The sequence below is a fragment of the Balaenoptera ricei genome, chromosome 4 (genome assembly GCF_028023285.1).
Source record: "Balaenoptera ricei isolate mBalRic1 chromosome 4, mBalRic1.hap2, whole genome shotgun sequence".
NCBI lineage: Eukaryota > Metazoa > Chordata > Mammalia > Artiodactyla > Balaenopteridae > Balaenoptera > Balaenoptera ricei.
Window position 1 is genome coordinate 105,902,251 of NC_082642.1, and position 21,948 is coordinate 105,924,198.

At 35.5% G+C, this 21,948-nt stretch overlaps 1 protein-coding gene across 6 annotated transcripts in view; it reads right to left on the reverse strand.

Moving 5' to 3' along the window:
* DZIP3 (DAZ interacting zinc finger protein 3) overlaps positions 1–21,948 on the reverse strand; it is a 116,805-nt gene that overhangs the window by 50,590 nt on the left and 44,267 nt on the right. For 5 of the 6 annotated variants that reach the window (XR_009502945.1, XR_009502944.1, XM_059921188.1 and 2 more), the window contains exons 13-17: positions 14,457–14,533; positions 12,169–12,786; positions 10,281–10,313; positions 9,030–9,199; positions 8,204–8,248 (exon numbers count right to left, since the gene is read on the reverse strand). Coding sequence is in view for 4 of the 6 variants with exons in the window: in XM_059921188.1 (XP_059777171.1) it covers positions 8,204–8,248; positions 9,030–9,199; positions 10,281–10,313; positions 12,169–12,786; positions 14,457–14,533 (943 nt within the window). In the remaining 2 variants the exon portion in view is untranslated. The remainder of the gene's footprint in view (positions 1–8,203; positions 8,249–9,029; positions 9,200–10,280; positions 10,314–12,168; positions 12,787–14,456; positions 14,534–21,948) is intronic. The other variant, XM_059921190.1, reaches the window with a different exon arrangement.

The following is a 21,948-nucleotide window of genomic DNA, read 5'->3' on the forward strand; positions in this document are numbered from 1 at the left end:
GAGCAGTAGGTCTCAACAGTAGACTTAATATATTTAGTAAACTATGTTGTAAACAGATGTGTTGTCATCCAGGCATTGTTGTTCTATTTCGGGAGTACAGACAGAGTTGATTTAGCATAATTCTTTTTTTTTTTTTTTTTTTTAAAGAGCAGGTGATATACAAGCTGGCTTTTTATTTTTATTTATTTAAACACTATTTTATTTATTTATGGCTGTGTTGGGTCTTCGTTTCTGTGCGAGGGCTTTCTCTAGTTGTGGCAAGTGGGGGCCACTCTTCATCGCGGTGCGCGGGGCCTCTCATCATCGCGGCCTCTCCAGACGCGCAGGCTCAGTAATTGTGGCTCACGGGCCCAGCTGCTCCGCGGCATGCGGGATCCTCCCAGACCAGGGCTCGAACCCGTGTCCCCTGCATTGGCAGGCAGACTCTCAACCACTGCGCCACCAGGGAAGCCCCTAGCATAATTCTTAAGGAGCCTAGGATTTTCAGAATGGCAAATGAGCACTGGCTTCAACTTAAAATCACTAGCTGCATTAGTCCCTAACAAGAGAGTCAGCCTGTGTGTTGGAGTTTTGAAGCCAGGTATTACTTCTCCTCTTTAGCTATGAAAGCCCTAGATGGCATCTTCTTCCAATAGAAGGCTGTTTTGTCTACATTGAAAAATCTGTTGTTTAGTATAGTCACCTTCATTCATTATATTAGCTAGATCTTCTGGATAACTTGCTGCAGCTTCTGCATCAGCGCTTGTTGCTTCACCTTGTACTCTTAAGTTATGGAGATGGCTTCTTTCCTTAAACCTCATGAACCAACCTCCGCTGGCTTCAAACGTTTCTTCTGCAGCTTCCTCACCACTCTCAGCCTTTACAGAATTGAAGAGAGTTAGGGCCTTGTTCTAGATTAGGCTTTGGTTGAAGGGAATGTTGTGGCTGGTTTAATCTTCTATCCAGAATACTGAAATTTTCTCCTTATCAGCAATAAGGCTGTTTCACTTCCTTACCATTCCTGTGTTCACTGGAGTAGCTCTTTAATTTACTTCAAGAACTTTTCCTTTGCATTCACAACGTGGCTAACTGTTTGGCAAAAGAGGCCTAGCTTTTGGCCTATCCCAGCTTTCAACATAACTTCCTCTCTAAGGTTGGTCATTTCTAGCTTTTGATTCAAAGTGAGAGACCTGCAACTCTTCCTTTCATTTGAACACTTAGAGGCCTTTGTAGGGTTATTAATTGGTCTTTTTCAATATTGTTGCCTCTCAGGGAATAAGAAAACCCAAGGAGAGGGAGAGAGATGAGGGAACGGCTGGTTGGTAGAGCAGTCAGAATACACACATTTATCTTTTAAGGTGGCCACCTTATATGGGCATGGTTTGTGGAATCCCAAAATATATAAATTACAATAGTAACACCAAAGATCACTGATCACTTCAAGTGGGATTTATCCCAGGGATACAAAGATGGTTCACTATCCACAAATCGATCAATGTGATATACCACATTAATAAACTGAAGAATAAAAATCATATGATCATCCCAAGAGATGTAGAGAAAGCTTTTGACAAAACTCAACATCTGTTTATGATAAAATTTCTCCACAAAGTAGGTACAGAGGGAATATACCTCAACAAAATAAAGGCCATATATGATAAGTCCACAGCTAACATCATACTCAATGGTGAAAAGCTGAAAGCGTCAGGAACAAGACAATGATGCCCACTCTTGCTAGTTCTACTCAACGCAATTTTGGAAGTCCTAGCCACAGACAAGAAAAAAAAATAAAAATAATACAAATTGGAAGGGAGGTAGTAAAACTGTTACTGTTTGAAGATGACATGATATTATACATAGAAAACCCTAAAAACACCACTAGAAAACTACTAGAGCTTATCAGTGAATTCAGTAAAGTCACAGGATACAAAATTAATATACAGAAATCTGTTGCAGGGCTTCCCTGGTGGTGCAGTGGTTGAGAATCTGCCTGCCAATGCAGGGGACACGGGTTTGAGCCCTGGTCTGGGAAGATCCCACATGCCGCGGAGCAACTGGGCCCGTGAGCCACAACTACTGAGCCTGCACGTCTGGAGCCTGTGCTCCACAACAAGAGAGGTCACGATAGTGAGAGGCCCGCACACCGCAATGAAGAGTGGCCCCTGCTCGCCGCAACTAGAGAAAGCCCTCGCACAGAAACGAAGACCCAACACAGCCAAAAATAAATAAGTAAATAAATAAATTAAAAAAAAAAGAAATCTGTTGCATTTCTGTACACTAACAAAGCAATATCAGAGAGAGAAATTGAGAAAACAATCCCATTTACCATTGCATCAAAAAGAATGAAATACCTAGGAATAAATACACGGAGGTAAAAGGCCTGTACTTGGAAAACTAAAGCTACTGATGAAAGAAATTGAAGGTAACACAAAGTGATGGGTAGATATACCATGTTCACAGATTGGAAGAATTTCTATTATTAAAATGACCATACTACAAGCAAGTTACAGATTCAATGCAATCCCTATCAAAATGCCAAAGGCATTTTTCACAGAACTAAAACAAATAATTCTAAAATTTGTATGAAAATTCAAAGACCCTGAATAGCCAAAACAATCCTGAGAAAGAAAAACAGAGCTGGAGGTATCATGCTCCCTGACTTCAGACTGTACTACAAAGCTACAGTAATCAAAACAGTATGGTACTGGCACAGAAATAGACACATGGATCAAATGAATAGGATAGAGAGCCACCCATGAATAAACCCACACACTTATGATCAAGTAATCTATGACAAAGGAGGCAAGAATATGCAATGGGATATGCAAAGTTGAGACACAGATGTAGAGAACAGATATATGGACACCAAGGGGGGAAAACTGCGGTGGGGTGGGGATGGTGGTGTGATGAATTGGGCGATTGGGATTGACATGTATACACTGATGTGTATAAAATTGATGACTAATAAGAACCTGCAGTATAAAAAAACAAACAAACAAAACAACTAATACTAAACTTTCATTGGGTTATTTGTATGGAAATATGTTAATATAAATGTTTCAGACATTACATGAAATTTCTAAAAATCTTATATGTTCTGGTATAATGTTATAAGTCATAATCCTAGTTATTACTTTAAAATGTATATCTCAGAAATAACTAATTTTCTTGTCAACTGCATTATTATGAACTTTCATCAAATCTTTAACCGTGGTCATATTTAAGCCTTTTGTCATTTACAGACAGTTCTGGGTGTACTCTGATGCTTTTGCAAATATGTTCCTATAAAAGGGTTTCATCTTCAAGAAATTCATGGAAAAGACTCTGACAATTACAGGTTTCTGGTAACTGACTGTACTGCTGAACTGAATGAATAAGCATTTTCAGAACTCTAATGAAAAACTGATGAACTCATAAAAGTGCTAACAAAAGATCAAGATGAAAAAAAAAATTAATTACATGGGACTGAGTGAACTGATGAGGATGAGTATAATATTTGTGACTTTCTGTCTGAATTAAAAAAAAAAAAAAATCCCACAAGGACTCAGAGGCAAAGAACATACAAATCAATTTTCACTGCAAAGTAAAGGAGCTGTTACAGTGGAGGATTACTGGACTGAATGTCAATATTATGACATAGTATGAGTGTGTTTCATGTTTGGTAATGGCAATCATTGTTGCTTTTGTTGCGGTCATCCATGTACAATGCTTGGTGTCAGTCTATTTATCTCTTGTAAAAATAAAATACAGTGTGTGTATAAAAAATAATAATAATAATAAAATGTTAATAAAAAAGAAAAAAAAAGGGGGTGAAGACTTGGTTTTTTGTTTCGGAGGTGATATTTTCTGATTTTTTTGTTTAAAATGACTGTTATACCACCTGAAAACAGGCTTGCATATATTTACAAGACTATAGCTTTAAAAATGTATGCCTTTTCATGATTTTCATAATTTTTTTTAACTTTAGAGGAAGTTTTAAAAATTAAATATACCTTGCTTTGAATAAACATTTATCTTAAACTCAGCAAAAAAAAAAAAAAAAAAAGAATATGCAATGGGGAAATGACATTCTCTTCAATAAGTAGTGCTGGAACAACTGAACAGCTACATGTAAAAGACTGAAATTAGAACATTTTCTCACCCCATATACAAAAATAAACTCAAAATGGATTAAAGACTTAAATTTAGGACCAGAAACTATAAAACCCCTAGAAAAACACATAGGCAGAGCACTCTTTGACATAAATTGTAACAATATTTTTTTTGGATCTGTCTCCTAAGGCAAAGGAAAGAAAAGCAAAAATTAACAAATGGGACCTAATTAAATTTAAAAGCTTTTGCACAGCAAAGGAAACCATCAACAAAATGAAAAGATAACCTACTGAATGGGAGAAAATATTTGCAAATTATATGACCAAAACTGGGTTAATATCCAAAACAGACAGTTCATACAACTCAATGTTAAAAAAAAAAAAAAAAAAAAAACCCAAACAATCTGATTAAATAATGAACAGAAGACCTGAATAGACATTTTTCTTCAGAAGACATACAGATGGCCAACAGGCACATGAAAAGATGCTCAACATTGCAAATCATCAGAGAAATGCAAATCAAAACCACAATGAGATATCACCTCACATGTGTCAAAATGGCTATAATCAAAAAGACCACAAATAACAAATGTCAGCAAGGATGTGGAGAAAAGGAACACTGTACACCTTTGGTAGGAATGGAAATTGGTGCAGCCACTATGGAAAACGGTACAGAGGTTGCTCAAGAAACCAAAAATACAACTACCACATGATCCAGCAATTCCACTCCTGAGTGTACAGCCAGAGAAAATAAAAACACTAATTTGAAAAGATAGATGCACCACAATGTTCATAGCAGCATTATTTATGATAGCCAAGATATGGAAGCAACCTAAGTGTCCATCAACAGATGAATGGGTAAAGAAAATATGGTATATATACATAATGGAATACTACTCAGCCATATAAGAGAATGAAATTTTACCATTTGCAACAACATGGATGGACCTAGAGAGTATTATGATTAGTGAAATAAGTCAGACAGAGAAAGACAAATGCTATATGCTATCACTTATATTTGGAATCTAAAAAATAAAACAAATGAATAAATATAACAAAACAGAAACAGACTCAAAGATATAGAGGACAAACTAGTGGTTACCAATGGGGAGAGGGAAGCGGGGAGGGACATTATAGGGGTAGAGGATTAAGATGTACAAACTACTATGTATAAAATAAATAAACTAAAAGGATATATTGTACAGCACAGGGAATATAGCCAATATTTTATAATAACTTTGAATGGAGTATAATCAGTAAAAATTTTGAATCACTATGTTGTATACTCAAAACTAATATAATATTGTAAATCAACTATACCTAAAAAAAAAGATCACTGATCACCGATCACCATAATAAAATAATAATAATGAAAAAGTTTGAAATGTTGTGAGAATTACCAAAATGCGACACAGAAACACAAAGTGAGCAAATGCTGTTGGAAAAATGGTGCCAACTTGCTTGATGCAGGGTTGCCACAAACCTTCAATTTGTAAAAAATACAGTATCTGCAAAGTGCAATAAAGCAAAGTGCAATAAAATGAGGTTAGTCTGTACCTTTTTTTTGTATAAGCAAAAATCCTCTTCAGATTTCTTTTGGTTAGCACAAACAGATACTAATGCAGGTCTTTCATAAAAACGAAGTGGCGTAAAGTGAATTTCGAAAAGCGGGAGATACCTGTATTTCTAAAACTCCTTTTAAGCTCTTTCCAGGACAACTTCATGCCTGTCTTACATGCATCTCAGCAACTTCCCTTTAGAGGTGACATCCACTTTGAAGAGCTTGATTTATTTCCTGCCATATTTCTTTTTTCCCCAAGGCTTCAATCACAAAGCATTCTATTCTTCTGCTATCTGCTTTACCTTCCTTTTCTATTCCTAACCCTCAGTCCCTCTGAGTAGGGAATGGAATTGGGAAGAAAGAACTAATGAACTCTCAAAAGAGTTATTTATACCTCTATACATACTAGTTAGAAGAGGTAGAAGTTATCTTATTGTCCTCTCTATTTGCTACACAAATTTTATTTTATCATCATCTTCATCCAGAGAATCCCTGATAGTTGTTTTTAGGACCTCAACTATTGTTAGGTAGACAGGCTGAAAATCAAATAACTAACAGAGGACATAATTTCACACATAAGGACTTTATAGTCACTCTGTATAACACTAACAAACTTCTATATGCTAGAATTTTTCATGAGGAGAACTCTTGATAAGAGAATTTGATTGACTCAGCTTTTTATAATTGGTTGCTTACATTATACTAGACAATTCTTTGCTTCTATAACAGTAATTGAGTATATGACTAGGACTATTGTATATGAAATAGTCATATGAAAAATTTTCAGCAGTTTTTAGGTTTATACTTCAAAATTTCGATAAAAGATATAAGATACAAGATCTCTCTTCTGATGCTGAAATTTTATCTTGATATCAAATTAGTTTATTTTCAAAGTATCTCAGTTTTTTTAATAAAATAAATTGGAAGTAAACTTAGGATGTTTAAAAAAAACAAAAAAATTCCTAGATAGTTGCTGACTTTAATAAGAAATTTTTAATATTACTAGTGTATAAATTTTAAGTAGCATTTACATTATTTCTGCTTATGTTTATTCCCTGTTTAATTTCAATTTGACATAGAAGTGGGGCTTTCCATTTAGCTAAAATTGAGAATCCAAGTATTACCATATTTTAATCTTTTGGAAGTAAGGAAGAGACACACTGTAACCCTTGGAGCTTAGATTTGTGGTCTAATAGCTGTAGATTTACTTGGTCAGCCTTATGCAGTATTAGACCTGGAACTTACCAATGTTTTGGCAAAAATAAAAAATAGCAGCTAAACTAATGAATCAGGTTGTGTTTTATTATATATGAATGGTCTAAAAGTAAGAAAAAATATTCATACTCATGTCTTTTAAAAACAATTTATTTTAAAAAATTAATTTTCAAAATAACTTTTGATAAATATGAAAATTATATTGACATTTTACTGATCGGAGTATAAAATAATCTTTATTTTGTTGTGTACCTCAATAAGTATTTTGTAAACTTACTTTCATTGTGTAAAATTTCATTTATGACTAAAGTTTGTGTATACTTCCAAATGACTAATAACATGAACTTATCAGATTGTAGTTGGGCAAATATTCTCACTCAGTTTAGAATATAATCTAGACTTTAAATATATGTTTCAAGCCAGAAAATAACATATTTTTCACAGTAAAGCTTACATAGCATAGCTGTTAGCTATATGCTTAATAAAAAAATTATCTTGAGTCCAAATCCATAGGAATGTACAACAACAAGAGTGAACCAAAATGTAAAGTATGGACTTTGGATAATTATGATATACCAGTTTAGGTCCCTCAATTGTAACAAATGTACCACTCTGCTGGGGAATTTTGGTTGAAGAGGCTGTGCATGTGTTGGCGCAGGAGGTATATGGGAAATCTCTGTATCTTCCTCTCAATTTTGCTCTAAACCAAAAAAATTGCTCTAAAATAATAAAGTCTTAACTTTAAAGAATTAAGCCAATAAAAAAAACTCTTGACTTTCTCTTGTAATTTTTCAAGCTATTAAGAGACTTCTTGCTAAAACTGCGCTACAGATCATAACTTGTTCATTTTACAACTCTAAAATAACAGGAAGAGGCATAAAGAAGCTTCTTGGATTTGTACCATTTTTGTACATTATTGCATTGTTGGCAGAGTGTTAGACACAAAGGAGAAAATCAAGATTTCTTAGGTTTTGAAAAATGTTTCTGAACTTATCTGTAAAAATATGAAAAGAAGCTGTGTTTAAAACAGAGTAGGCATTTTTTAAAATGAGAGTGGTACACAGAAATTAGTGAAATGTCCAAGTGACTAATTCAGTTTCTTTACTTATATATTTAAATGTATAAATTACGATTTAGGGAAGTAAAGTAGGGCATACTGTAAGTTTAAATCATTTTCAAAATCTTACATAGACTTCTCTATAATCATATATTCAATAAGCTATGAACATTTATAAGTCATTTGTGCTACATGTCTACTTGGACTAATTTTAAGTTCTAACTAATAGTAAAACCATGTATTAAACCAAGTGTTCATAATCAGACATTCCTCTATTATAACGCTAATATAGCCTCTTACCTTTTTATTCTTGGTCTTTTTCTTTTTCTTTGGTTTACTCTTAACCTGATAGGTAAGAAATAAATCATTTGTTTAATATGCAATTCAAACTGCACAATGGATTATTTTACAAAATGTATTTCCTCTAACCACTGGGATCTTTTATTTTCTAATATAGATCATACTTTCCTTCTAGATGCTATGGAAAATTATTTTCATCTTAATTTTAATCTCAGTCTTCTGCTTGAGAAATCACTGATGTATAAAGGAACAACATATAATGTCAATAAGTAGGCTACTGAAAAGAGCTCAGAGGTCCTCACTTGCACACGTGCATGCATGACTAACAGAGGAGGAAGCACCTTAAAAAAAATCAACATATTCAGGTCCATTAGATGAAAAATTAAGCCTAGGAAGAATTTAGTGACTACATAATATCTGTTACCACTTATCTGTAAAGAAATACATCCTGGATGGTTTTAATTCTACCTCTGTGTAAACAGCATTGAAATATCCCTGTTTTCTCTTCCTTTCTCTCTCCTTCTATTCCCCACTATGCTTTCTTCTACTTTCTGTTAACCTCCCACATCCATTCCACCACTCAGGATGAAGAAACATGTGCCAGGCACATAATAAGTGTTCAATAAATGCTGCCAAAATATATGGTTAAGGCAGGAAAGATTATGGAAGAAAGTATTGGGAAAGGAACCATTCCAATTAAAGCTCTGTGTAAACACTATGATAAATATAAACTAAGATTGTCTGGGAGGCTTTAAGAATAGCACATGCAACAAACTAAAAGCCTTGATTAAGTTCTTCTAATTCAAATATTAATGAGCACTTATACTTCCTGGAGATCTTTAATAGATTCTGTTGAAGATTCACTGGGTATCGATGCCCCATCTTTATTCATTTCTGCTAACTGTATTTCAGGGATTGATTTCACATTTATATTGTACTCCATAAGAGGTGGACTTAGTTCTTCTTCTTCATTTTGTAACTCTTCTATTTCAATACCTAAATATTAAAACCAAAACACTCAAAGTCTGGATGCATATAATTTTAGCCTCTTATCACTATCTTAAATATATTTACTCCCCCCCATAACACCACCCCAGAAATAGAAGACATCTTACTCTGTTCAAATACTAAATGAAAAAAAAATGCCCATTTATCAATGACCAAATAACAGGTACATATACTAGCCTGAGACCAATCAATATAAACTCAAATGCTAAGATACTTGACTGTTATCTTAAGCAGACTATAGATATAGATAATGTAGAACTTAAGTCAATTCTAAATACTAAGTTTTTGAGTATCCTGACATTGACCTTATTAAATATTGCAACTAGCATTATTTTAGGGCATAAGTCTGAAACATAAAGAAGAGAAGGAAAAGCTAGATGTATTTTTTTTCCCCTTTTTTCTTCTTTTTTATAATCAAAGGTTGTTAAAGGGTATCAGCCCCCAATTATGTGACTTATTTGATACCATGATCCTTGATACTGCTCCAAAGATTCAATATCTAAACTTGTGGACTTCATTTGACTGGTCACAGATGGTCCAAACAAAACCCATTGGGTTACTTTCTTAAGCATAATTTTACTCCAAACAAAACCCATGGTGTTATTTTCTTAAGTGTAATTTTAATTGCAGAATTTGAATTCCATTTTAAAAACACCAACAGTACATAAATAGAAATTAAAAAATTAGCAACTCACCACCTGGCAGAAAAGTATATAGCTTAACAATGGATAGTTAACCAGATAAAAGTTACATAAGCTAAACAGTAGCATATATGAGCAGGCAGAGCAAGCAGGTAGACATTTTTGCCTGTTGAAGTGCCCTGTGTGTCAAAAGTTAAAATACTCTGTTAGGGTAAACCCTAGGGCACATGCATTAAGACAAAGGCAAAATAAAGGCTCATACTAGATTCAGCTGACCAGTAGTAATCTGACCATATAATTTTCCGAGCTTATAACAAACAATTACAGTTTATCATACAGTTTATCTGACCGAGTAAAAATCTATAGGTGCCCCTTAGCTATCCTGGGTTGAAAGGTCACTTAGGCATTTGGTTTTTAAACATACTTACGTTGACTGCCTGTTATTGACTGTAGAGCAATTCCTATGATACATAAAGAAAAAATTTAGATATATAATTGCAAATGTAACCAACAAATATCAGACTAAGAAAAACCAGAAGATTTTTTACACTGCACCAATAAATATTATAACTAAAAATAACCAGCTTCACTCACGAATCCAGTTTAAACAAGGCATAATTAGATTATAACATAAAGGTTATAAACCCATGTTTAGAGAAAGAAAGGTTTAAAAAAAAGATAGTTCATAATAGATAATGCCTAGAACACAAGCACTTTAAACCAAGAAGCAAATTTTTACAGTTTACAGTCTAAGGTCATGAAGTAATAGTCAATCATGAAGCAAACCTCCATTGAAAGTTTGAGCCTTTTTTTAAGCAAAATCCTGATGAGCACTCTCTCTCCTTGCCCATTAATATTTATTAAGCACCTATGATATATCAGGCTGTGTTAGGCTCTAGAGTTTGAATGGTGAGAAAAAAGATAACCGTCAAAGAGATTTAGTGGGGACAATGGATATTAATCAAATAATCAGATATACAAATGAAATCCAAAACTGTAGTAACTACTAGGGAAGACATATAAGATACTAGGAAAGCCTCTATTAAAGGGACTTGAGCAATAAGCTCGTTAGACTTTCAGAGTGAAAATTGTTTGAAATACCTTGAATTTATTGCTCAACTCACTTTCCCAAATATTTTTATTCTCATAAGTTTTTGTCATTCAAAATCTTAATAGAGTAAATGTAAAAAAGAAAAGCCTCTAATTTATAAGCCAATTTACAAGTCAAGGGTGCTTGCCTAACTTTCTTATAGCATCAAACTCAGCATTCTCTTCTTTTATCTTCAAAGAAAGCTCTGAAAGGTTAAGTAGGAAAACACAATGGAATCCCAGAGCCTTAGCAAAAGGAGTGGGATTGGGGCCTAGCAATTATCGCTGAAGAAAATCTGGACCAGGTCAACAATTACTAGAAACTCGGAAAGTTATATATTTAAATAGCATCAGTGTGATCATCAGTTGCTCACCAGGTAGTATGACTAATAACTTGGGACCAGGAAAATTCACCTAGAATAACACAGCAAGGGTTTCAGTGATGTTGACATGGCTTTCCACCATGACAGCTGAGAAGCTACCCTGGAATATGGAGAGGAGGTCTGAAGTCTTCCGCATAACAACAAATAATATTTGGGAATGGCCACCGCCAACCTTAGACAACCTTAGACAACCTTAGACCTTGCATAAATGTTATCTGATTTTTAAAATTACCTATGACCAAACTTTTAAACAAAAGTCAAGGTTCTGATAGAAAGGAGAAACATACACTCATGGTGTCTAAAAGGGCATTCTTGAAATACTCAGTACCTGTATTTCATGGTTTTAGGCATCCTTAATTTTGTAGAAGTGATAAAACTCCTCTACTTAAAAATATTCAACAATTCCTTTTTGAAAACACAAATTCCTCAACATGGCAAGAGAAATCCTCTTCAATGTATTCTATGAACTCTCCCCTACTTTAATCTCAGTATTGCCAAACTTTTTAGTTCCTTGTACTATAATATATTTTTATGTTTCTGTACCTTTGCTCTTGTTTCCTTCTGAAACATCCTTCTCCATCTTCTTCACCTGGCTAACTTTTACATGTCATTTAAGAACTCCTTAGATATTATATCTCCAGAAAGCCTTTTTGGATTCTCTTAGGCTAGAATTCCCCATGGTATTCTGGAAACATCTCTAGCACTGTAATTTCTATTAGCTTCTTGATGAGGATATTCTCTCAAGAATGTGAGCTCACTGAATCTCCTACCCTTAGCACTGTATCTGGCACATAGCAGACACTCAGTGAAGGTTTACTGGCTTAAGTAAATAATTATTTTGTACCTTGTTGATAGCAGGATAACATCCTCTGAATGATTTCTGGTACTGGTATGCCTAGGTAGATGGACAGCTGATGGTAATCAAGGGAGATATTCTCAATGGGATTCTCCTTCACTTTGTCAATATCTTCTTGCTTCATCCCAAGGCGCAGAAGAATATCTGAAACTTTTTTCCAAATTGAATTGAATTGTGACTCAGTGAGACCATTCATCAAAATCTCACTAAGGAGGATATCCCTGTATTTGCACAGCCTCAGGATGTCTGCAGACTTAGAGAGATCAGAAGATAGTGGTTCCATATTCCAGCCATTTTTGGGTGCAGGGAACACATTCAAATGTTTTATGAGAGCTAATAGGAGGTATAAGTCAAACTGTTTGGACTGTGGAAGCTCCTTGTTTGGGGGATAAAGCAGATGCCATGCTCCACCCAAAGGGTGATTGGTCCAAAGATGGTTGTAGTAGGGTTCCAGTACATTCTTGTGTATAAGAAGCTCTTTTTTCAAAAGAGGGGGTGGCATAGCCTCATCAAATATTTGCCGAACAATGTCAGTACCAGAAACAATAATTATATGAAGCAGATGATAGAAATAATTATAATCAAGTTTGAAGATAGGCATTTCATCTGAAAATGAATTTTGAGAAGTCAAAAGATTCCACATTAATGCTCTTTTTCTATGTGATTTCTTGCATTACATCCTAAGCTCCTGTAGGACAGGCACTATTCCAAAAGAATGAAGTACAGTACAGTGCTTTGTCACAGCCAGTGCTCAATAAGCATGCTGCTATCTGTCTAGCTGTCAAAAAATCAAAACAAAAACAGTATGTTCCAAGCAAAAGTAATCACAAAAACTAATCACTATAGAAGGCTTTCAACCATCCAGGGTTTTGTTCAAGTAAATGAGCTTTGGCCACCAAATGGCATAAAAGTATTAAGCCTTTGAAAATTCTGAAGACTGTCAAGAATGGTAACTGCCAGTGTTTAGTTATATTTTACTTAGGCAATTATATTTTATCTTAATCAGCATTGTCCAGTAAAACTTTTTGTGATGAAAATATTTTAGATTGTCACTGTCCACTAGCCACTGAACAGTGGAAATGCTGCTTGTCTGACAAAGGAACTGAGTTTGAAACTTTATCTAATTTTAATGAGTTTAAGTTTAAACAGCCACATATGGCTAGTGACTACTGTATTAGACAATGCAGGACGATAGCAAGAAACATAAAGTGATTTAATGCCTTGCTTCTCAAGTACAGTCCACCGACCAGCAGCAGCAGCAGCAGCAGCCACGTGGGAGCCTGCTAGAAATACAGAATCTCAGGTCTCACCCCAGAGATACTGAATTGGCACCGACATTTCAACAAAATCACAGATGATTCAAATATATATTAAAGTTTGAGACACACTGATCTTATGAACCTCTTGTTCTTATCCTTTCAAAAAATAAATTAATGATTAAGTAGGTATTTCATCAATGAAATGGAATAAGGCATGAGACTGAACTATTTGATATTTTTCTGGTTTAGTAGCACTTCCAAAAGAGGAAAGTAGACTGAGGTGAATTAGAAAGTAATAAGAATTTGGTATATGATGGTATATTTTTTAAACTAATAAAATATGTGTTTATTATAAAGTACAACTTTATTATTTTATCCTTCATGATTCTGTGTTTCAAAAGAGTTTTAAAGTAATATTGTTGTTTGATATACTTGCCATAAACTGTGGAGGCAAGCAAGGTTACAAAGCAAATGACTCAAGGAGTTTTCTCTGGGCTGACAAATAAGAAGCTGGCTAGGATCAGGGACATCCATTCTCCCTAGCAAGAAGGACTGCCACCAGACTACTCTTCCATGGGTCCAGGAACCCTTAAGCTCTCCAAGTGCTGAGCAGCTGGCATTTCCTAGCACACTCCTGAAGAGCTGGCACCTAAGTTTAGACTACCTGGCCTTGAGCCCCAAATGTTCATTCTTTCCATTTCACCCTTTTAACAGGGAATGCAACAAGTGAGGAGTTGGTAGGGAACATTAGCTGAAGCTCAATCTGTGTAGTCACAGCTATGCACCAAACTCAGCAAACCTCTCTACAGATGCAAGGTAATGTGATACCCGTACACCTGCTGATCTTTCTGTCCATGAATTCCAGCCTACACCAAGTGGTGTTTGTTAGTGTAAACCCAAGCCCAGCGAATGACAAACTCAAATAAACACACGGTTGTTAATGGCATGATACTTTACAGAGCAAGTCAAAATTTTTAACACAGTTTTCAACAGGAGACATATGAAAGTAAAATATACCTTTTGTACCAAATTTTAAACTGATCTTCGGTCTTATATCGGTATCATCTATTTTCAGAGACATCAACTTTTTGTAACTGCAAATGGAAAAAAAATTAGGTTAAAAAAGTCAGTCAAGATTTCTGGTATCAACATGGCTAAGTCAGTGAGCATTTTCTTCTCCTCCTTCTGGAAATAATTTAAAAGCAAAGGAGAAAAATAAATGAACAAATAAAAAACACCAACAGTAACAACCCAACATTGCCACTTTCATTAGAATTCAGAGGCAAGTAGAATTGCTAGATTTCATACAAAAAGAATCACATGACTAGCTTATTTGCAAGAAGACTATTTGGTAGTAGGAAAAAAGAAATCTTTGCACTGTAAAAAGGCAGCAAATCTGGAACTCCTCCCAGACCCTCCTCCACCACAGCACCTTCTTACCAATAACTATTCCAAGAAAACTCAACTTATTTAATGACTACTGATTAAAAAAGAGAGAAAGAAAGAAACTGGCATAGCATCAATACAAATACTTAGAAAAAAATTGAGGGAAAAAGTAGCAAAATTTATTAAATAGACTAAACACTAAGTAAATGCTGCTATGAAACAGATGAAAAAACTTGTGGCTTGGCTTTGAAATGAACTCTCCCACAGAAAACAATACAAAAAAAAAAAAAAAAAGGACAGAGATGTTGGTTTGGTGGTGGTTGTTGTTAACTGATTTTACCTCCAGCACCAGCATAACACTGCCAATCAGCTACTACATTGAAAACACTTTAAACTCTAACAACATAAAGTACTGGCAAAGATACTGAGTAAAAGGAATTCTCCTACACTTAAAGTGGGAGTGTAAATTGATAAAAGCACTGCGGGAAACAGTTCAGCCATACCAATTATGGAGCACATCCTACAGCTTGCATGGGCAAAGGAGCAAATTTCGCACTTCCACTTAACTCTTAAGCACAGTCTCCAGTCCCACTTCTCTGGGAAATATGGCTATAGATGGCCAGTCGGTACAGAGCACATACTATGGCCCACTCAGACAAGGGAGAAACTTCGAGCTCTCACCCCTCTGGGAAGCATGCCCACATATACCTAGCAACCACGAAGCATATCCTACAGCCCACCTGGGCAGGGAGTCAATCCAGTTGCCATACCTAACTATTGAGCACAGCCCCTGGCCCTGGATAATCAGGAAGCCAGAACAGTGACCCTGAGCAGCCTCAGAGCCCAACCTAAGGTACTTTCCAGTTGCAGAACCCAGCCTAACACCTAATGCAGCAGCAGAGCCCAGATACAGCCCTGCTGAATGCTACCTATGTAATCACTCAAGCAGGGAGCCCAGCTAGTAACCTGCCCAACATCAGAGGACAGCCTCTGGTCCCATTACACCAAGGAATCCAGACAGCAACCCTGACATTTTCTGCCCCACCGAAATGTGGGGTACAGCTGAAGGCCACACCTCACCCAAAAGCAGAGCACAACGAACAACCTATCTGATTGCAAAGCCCATCCTGTGGCCCTGCCCAACTTTGGGGCACAGCCTGTGGTCCTGCCTAATTGCAAAGTACAGCCTGACATCTCATCTGACCATGAAGCCTGGCCTGTGGCCCCACCTGAATGCAGAATCCAGCCACTGTTTCCATCTGCTCAGGAAGCACACCTTGAAGCCCCACCTGACCAGGAACAATTGCAGAGCATGCCCTGCAACCCTGCCCAATCACAGAATCCAACCGGTGACAACACCCAGTCAGGGAACAAAGCCTGTGAATGTGCCCAACCAGAGGTGATTACAGAGCACAGCTAGTAACCCCACCTGACCACAACATAGCCATCAGCCCGACTTGACCCGAGAGCCCACCCAGCAGCCCCACTTGAACATGGAACCCAGCCATCAGCCCCACCCAATAGCACCCCACTCCCAACCTCAGAGCACAGACAGTGGCTTCACAGAACTAGAAAACCCTGTGGGAAGTTCTATTTACCTGTAGATGCTACAAGCTGATTGGTGAAGGTCTTTCCCTGCCAAAACAAACCTGTAAAGTCTGCAAGTGGAGACCATGTATTCAAATGTGCAGATACCAATGCAAGTATACAAAGATCATGAAGAATCAGGTAATATGATGCCACCACAAGAAACTAATAAACTTCCAATAAGTGACCCTAAAGAAATGGAGATCTATAGACAGTGCAAAGAATTCAGAATAATCCTATTAAAGAAGTTCAGTGAACTACAAGAACACACAACTAACTGAAATTAGGAAAATAATGCATGAACAAAATTAAAAGGTCAACAAAGAAATAGAAACCATAAAGAAAAAAAAAACCCAGAAGTCCTAGAGTTGAAGAATACACTGACTGAACTGAAAAATATAATAGAGAGCTTCAACAAGACTTGATCAAGCAAAAGAAAGAATCAGTGAACTCAAAGACAGATCATTTGAAATTACCCAATCAGAGGTGGAAGAAGAACAAAGAATGAAACGAGTGAAGAAAGATTACGGGATGTATGGGACAACAATAAGAGAAACAATATACTAGTATGGTAATCCCAGAAGGAGAAGAGAAAGAGAAAGGGATGGAAAGAGTATTTAAAGAAATAATGTCCCTTCCCCAAACTTAAGGTGAGAAATAGACATCCAGATTCACAAGGCTCAAAGGACCACAAATGGGTTGAGCCTGAAAAAGACTACATCGAAATGCATTATAATTAAACTGACAAAAGTAAAAGACAAAGAGAGACCTTTGAAAGTAGAGAGAAAAGCAACATTGCCTTGAAATCAGTCTTGGCAATGATTTTTTTAATTTGACATCAAAAGCACATGCAAAAATAAATAAGTGGGACTACATCAAACTAAAAAGCTTCTGCACAGTGAAAGAAACAGTCAACAAAATGAAAAGGCAACCTACAGAACAGGAGAAAATATCTGCAAATCATATATCTGATTATGGGTTAATATCTAAAATATATAAGGAAGCCATACAATTCAACAGCAAATAAATAAATAATCCAATTTAAAAAGGCAAAGAACTTGAATAAACATTTTTCCAAAGAAGATATAAAATGGCCAACAGGTACAGGAAAAGATGCTCAACATCACCAATCATCAGAAAAATGCAAATCAAAACTACAATGAGATATTACTTCACACCTGTCGATAGAGCCACTAGGGGAAACAGTATAGAAGTTCCTCAAAAAATTAAAAATAGAATTGATCCAGCAATCCCACTTCTGGGTATATATTATATGTCCAAAGGAAATACGATCTCTGTCTCAAAGAGATACCTACACCCCCATGTTCATTGAAGCATTATTTACAATAGCCAAAACATGGAAAACAACTTAAGTGTCTGTTAATGTATGAATAGATAAAGAAAATGTGGCATATATATACCATGGAATATTATTCAGCCATAAAAAGGAAATCCTGCCATATGTGATAACATGGATGAACTTGGAAGGCATTACGCTAAGTGAAATAAGCCAAACAGAGAAAGACAAATACTATATGATCTCATTTATATGTGAGAGCTAAAAAACCCTGAACTCAGAAACACAGAGTAGACTGGTGGTTGCCAGGGGTGGGGGTGGGGCGTGGAAAAGGGGTAAAGGGGTCAAAAGGTACAAACCAGGGATCCAAAGTACAGCATGTGACTATAGTTAACAATGCTATATTGAATACTTGAAAGTTGTTAAGAAAGTAGATCTTAAAAGTTCCCATCACACAAAAACATCTATGTGAGGTGATGGATGTGTTAACTAAACTTATGGTGGTAATTGTTTCATATATACATATATATAAAATCATCATGTTGTACATCTTAAACTTACACAATGTTATATGCCAGTTATAGCTCAATAAAGCTAGAAATTAAAAGACCAGCAGCAATATGAAAAAAATAAATAGATCATGACCAATTGCTATTTATTCTTGGAAAGCAAAGTTGATTCAACATTTGAAAATAAATTGATGTAATTCAACATATTAACAGATTAAAGAAGAAGAAGAAAACCATATGATCGTCTCAATGCATGCAGAAAAGCATTAGTTCACTATCCATTCATGATAAAAATTTTCAGAGAAGTAGGATGAAAAAAGAATCTCTTCAACCTAAAAAAGGGTATCTGTAAAAATTCTACAGCTAACAGCATACTAAATCGTGAAAAACTGAAGACTTCTTCCTAAGATCTAGAAAAGGCAAAGATGTCTGCTCTCACAAGTGTATTCAACATTGTACTAGAGGACCTAGACCATGCAATAAGTAAGGGAAAATAAACAAAAAGCATACAGATTGCAAAAAAAGAAAGTTGTCTTTATGTATAGATGACATGATCATTTGTAGAAAACCTCAAAGAATCTATAAACGATATTAAAATTATTAAGTATCAAGTCACAGGATACAAGATCAATAGACACCAATCAATTCTGTATAACACAAATAACTAGAAATTGAAATTTTAAAATTATCATTTGCAATAACATAAAAAGTCAAATATACATGGATAATCTAACAAAATATTTATAAGATTGTACAAATAAGACTATATACACAGAAGACTACAAAACATTCCTGAGAGGCATCAAAGAAGACCCAATTAAGTGAAATTAATTATACACCATCTTCACGGATGGGAAGTCTCAATATTGTTAAGATGTAAATCATCCCCAAATTGATCTACAAATTCAATGCAATCGAAATCTCAGCAAGAAGTTTGGAGAAATTTATAAGGTGTTTCTAAGATTTATCATGTAATAGCAAAGGATCTAAAATAAAAAAATAGTTTTGAAAATTTAAGCGAATGCAAATTAAAACCACAGTAAGATACCATTACACATCTTTTAACATGGCTGAAATGTTTAAAATTGATAATACCAAGTGCTGGAGAGAATGCAGAGAAACTAGAATTCTCTTATTATGCTGGTGAGAATAACAAAATGTACAGCTACTTTGAAAACAGTTTGGCAGTTTCTTATAACATTAAACACATACCATATGACTCAGCAATCCTGATCCTAGGAATTTATCCAAGAGAAATGAAAGCATATATCTATACAAAGAGTAACTCATGAATATTTATAGCAGCTTTATTTATAACAGCCTAAAACCAGAAACAACTCAAATGTCATCAACTGTTAAATGAATAAATAAGTTATGGTACTCTATACAAAGGAAGACTACTCAACAACAAACAAAAATGAAACTACTGATACATGCAATAACAAGGATGAATCTCAAAAGCATTATGCTAAGTTAAAAAAAATTCAGATGCAAAAGGCTTTCCTACTAGAGGATAGTCAGAAAAAAGCAATATTAATCAGAACAGAAATCATATCAGTGGTTACCAGGGTTTGGAAGTTGGAGTGGGGAATGACTATGTAAGAGATTTTAGAGAAACTTGGGATGATGGAAATACTCTTGATCATGGTAGTGGTTACTCGGCTGTATAAAAATAAAATCATTTAAAACGTATATTTTTAAAAAGTGAATTTTACTGTATATGAGCTATAGCCTGAAAAACTGACCTATAAAAAAATTCAGTGTTTAGAAATGCATTTATAATTAGTACATTTATCAAGAAAGCAAGGAGATGATTACTGTGAAGGTCAGGATAAGTTACCTAGGAAGAGGATGAGCTGGGGGAGAGGGGAACAGTGAGTGCTTCTGGGGTGCTGACAAAATTCTATATGGGTGGAGCCACAAGACTGTCTGCTTCATAATTCATTTTTAAACTCTGCAATTATATTTTGTGAGCTTTTATTTATGCATATTTTAATAACAATGAAGCATTTTAATGTTAAAAAACAACCAAACCTTTTGTCATTCATTCACGAAACCTCATGAGGTAGCTCTTCCACTTTTGGTAATAAGGTCCAATTATCAGAGGGTTTTCCCACAGAAAATAACTATAAAACTTAGGCAAATTACAAAAAGCAACTCCTTGAAGGCACAGAGAGTAGAGAAACAAACCAACTCTGCTGTAGGGGGTATATGCTCGGGGAGAAGAGAAGAGGACTGTATGAAATTAAGTTCACCAATTTTAGAGCTTTGAGCCTGAGGCTAAGTATACCATGGTAGAAAACAAAGGTCTCCTTGGCTGAAGGAACCAGAAAATTGAAGCCATGGAACCACGGCTGCTGAAGAGTGTGGGGGAATCCCAGAAAGGAAAGTCAGAGAAGAGATCCCCCAATTTTTTCCGGCCACATCTCTGACTGACTGCTGAACCATATGTGTGGAACAGACTCAAAGCAGCTCAGCTAAAGGCTGAAGTTCTGAATTGAGACTGGAACCACCATCCAAGGAAAACAGGTTCACAGTTCATCTCCAAATAAGTTAATTGCCTGTCAAACAAAAGTAACATACTCATTGTAGAATAATGGAAGTTAGAATCTCTACATCTGTCATGTATTTATTGGGTACCAGCTATATGCCAGGCATTAGGTTATGTACTGGGAATATAGCAGTAAGCAAGTTAAAGTTCTTGCCCTCATGGAGGCTATAGTCAAATGGAGAAGAGAGCCTAGAAAGTGTAACAGAACTTAGTAAATGTTTTAATAGGAGAAGTAAAGGGAATATGTGATTGAAACACCTAATGCAAAGTAAAAACGACTTTCTGGAAGTTTTAACCAGGCAAAGTCAAAGGAATGGCGTATTCTAGGCAAGTCCTAGAGGTAAAACAGATGGCACACTTAAGAACTAAAAGAAGCTCAGTATAGCTGGTGTATATATAGTAAAAAAAAAAACAGAATGACAAGAGATGACACTAGTGAGTACAGCAGGGACCAAGGTGACTAAAGAGCCAAGCTAACGAGCCTGAACTTGAGAGCAATGAGAAGCCTCTGAAAGATTTTCAAGCAGAGAAGTGAAATATTTCCATTTTTTTTTTAGAAAAGTGATTTTGATGGCTGAACAGACTGTTCAATAGACTTGAACAGTCAGACTGAAGAAAGGTAAGACTGGAGACAAAAAAGACGGGTTTAGAAGCTGTTTTCAGAATTCCAAATAAAAGAGGGAGGAGATATGGGGATATATGTATACATATAGCTGATTCACTTTGTTACACAGCAGCAACTAACAACACTGTAAAGCAATTATGCTCCGATAAAGATGTTAAAAAAAAGTAAAAAAAATAACTTTAGCTTAGTGGAAGCACAGGGGCAGAAGTAAGGAGGCATGTACAATATATTTAAGAAGTTGAATTGATTGGACCTAAAAAAAGTTACAGAGCAACTGTAACTGGGAAGAAATATTGTGAGTCTAGTTGTGGGCATACTGAACTATAGATCTTTTTGAAAAATAAAAATGGAAATCTTTAGCACGCAGGTAGACAGACCTAGATTTTTAAGAGTGAGATCTACAGCAGAGGTAAAGATTTGGGTTTCATTAGCTCATAGGGAAAACTTAGATATCAATGTAATAACCCTGGTAGATTAAAAAATGGTAGACATTTTAAACAGAAGAAAAGAGAATCAATGGATTAGGATAAGTTTTATATTGAAATTTCTAATTT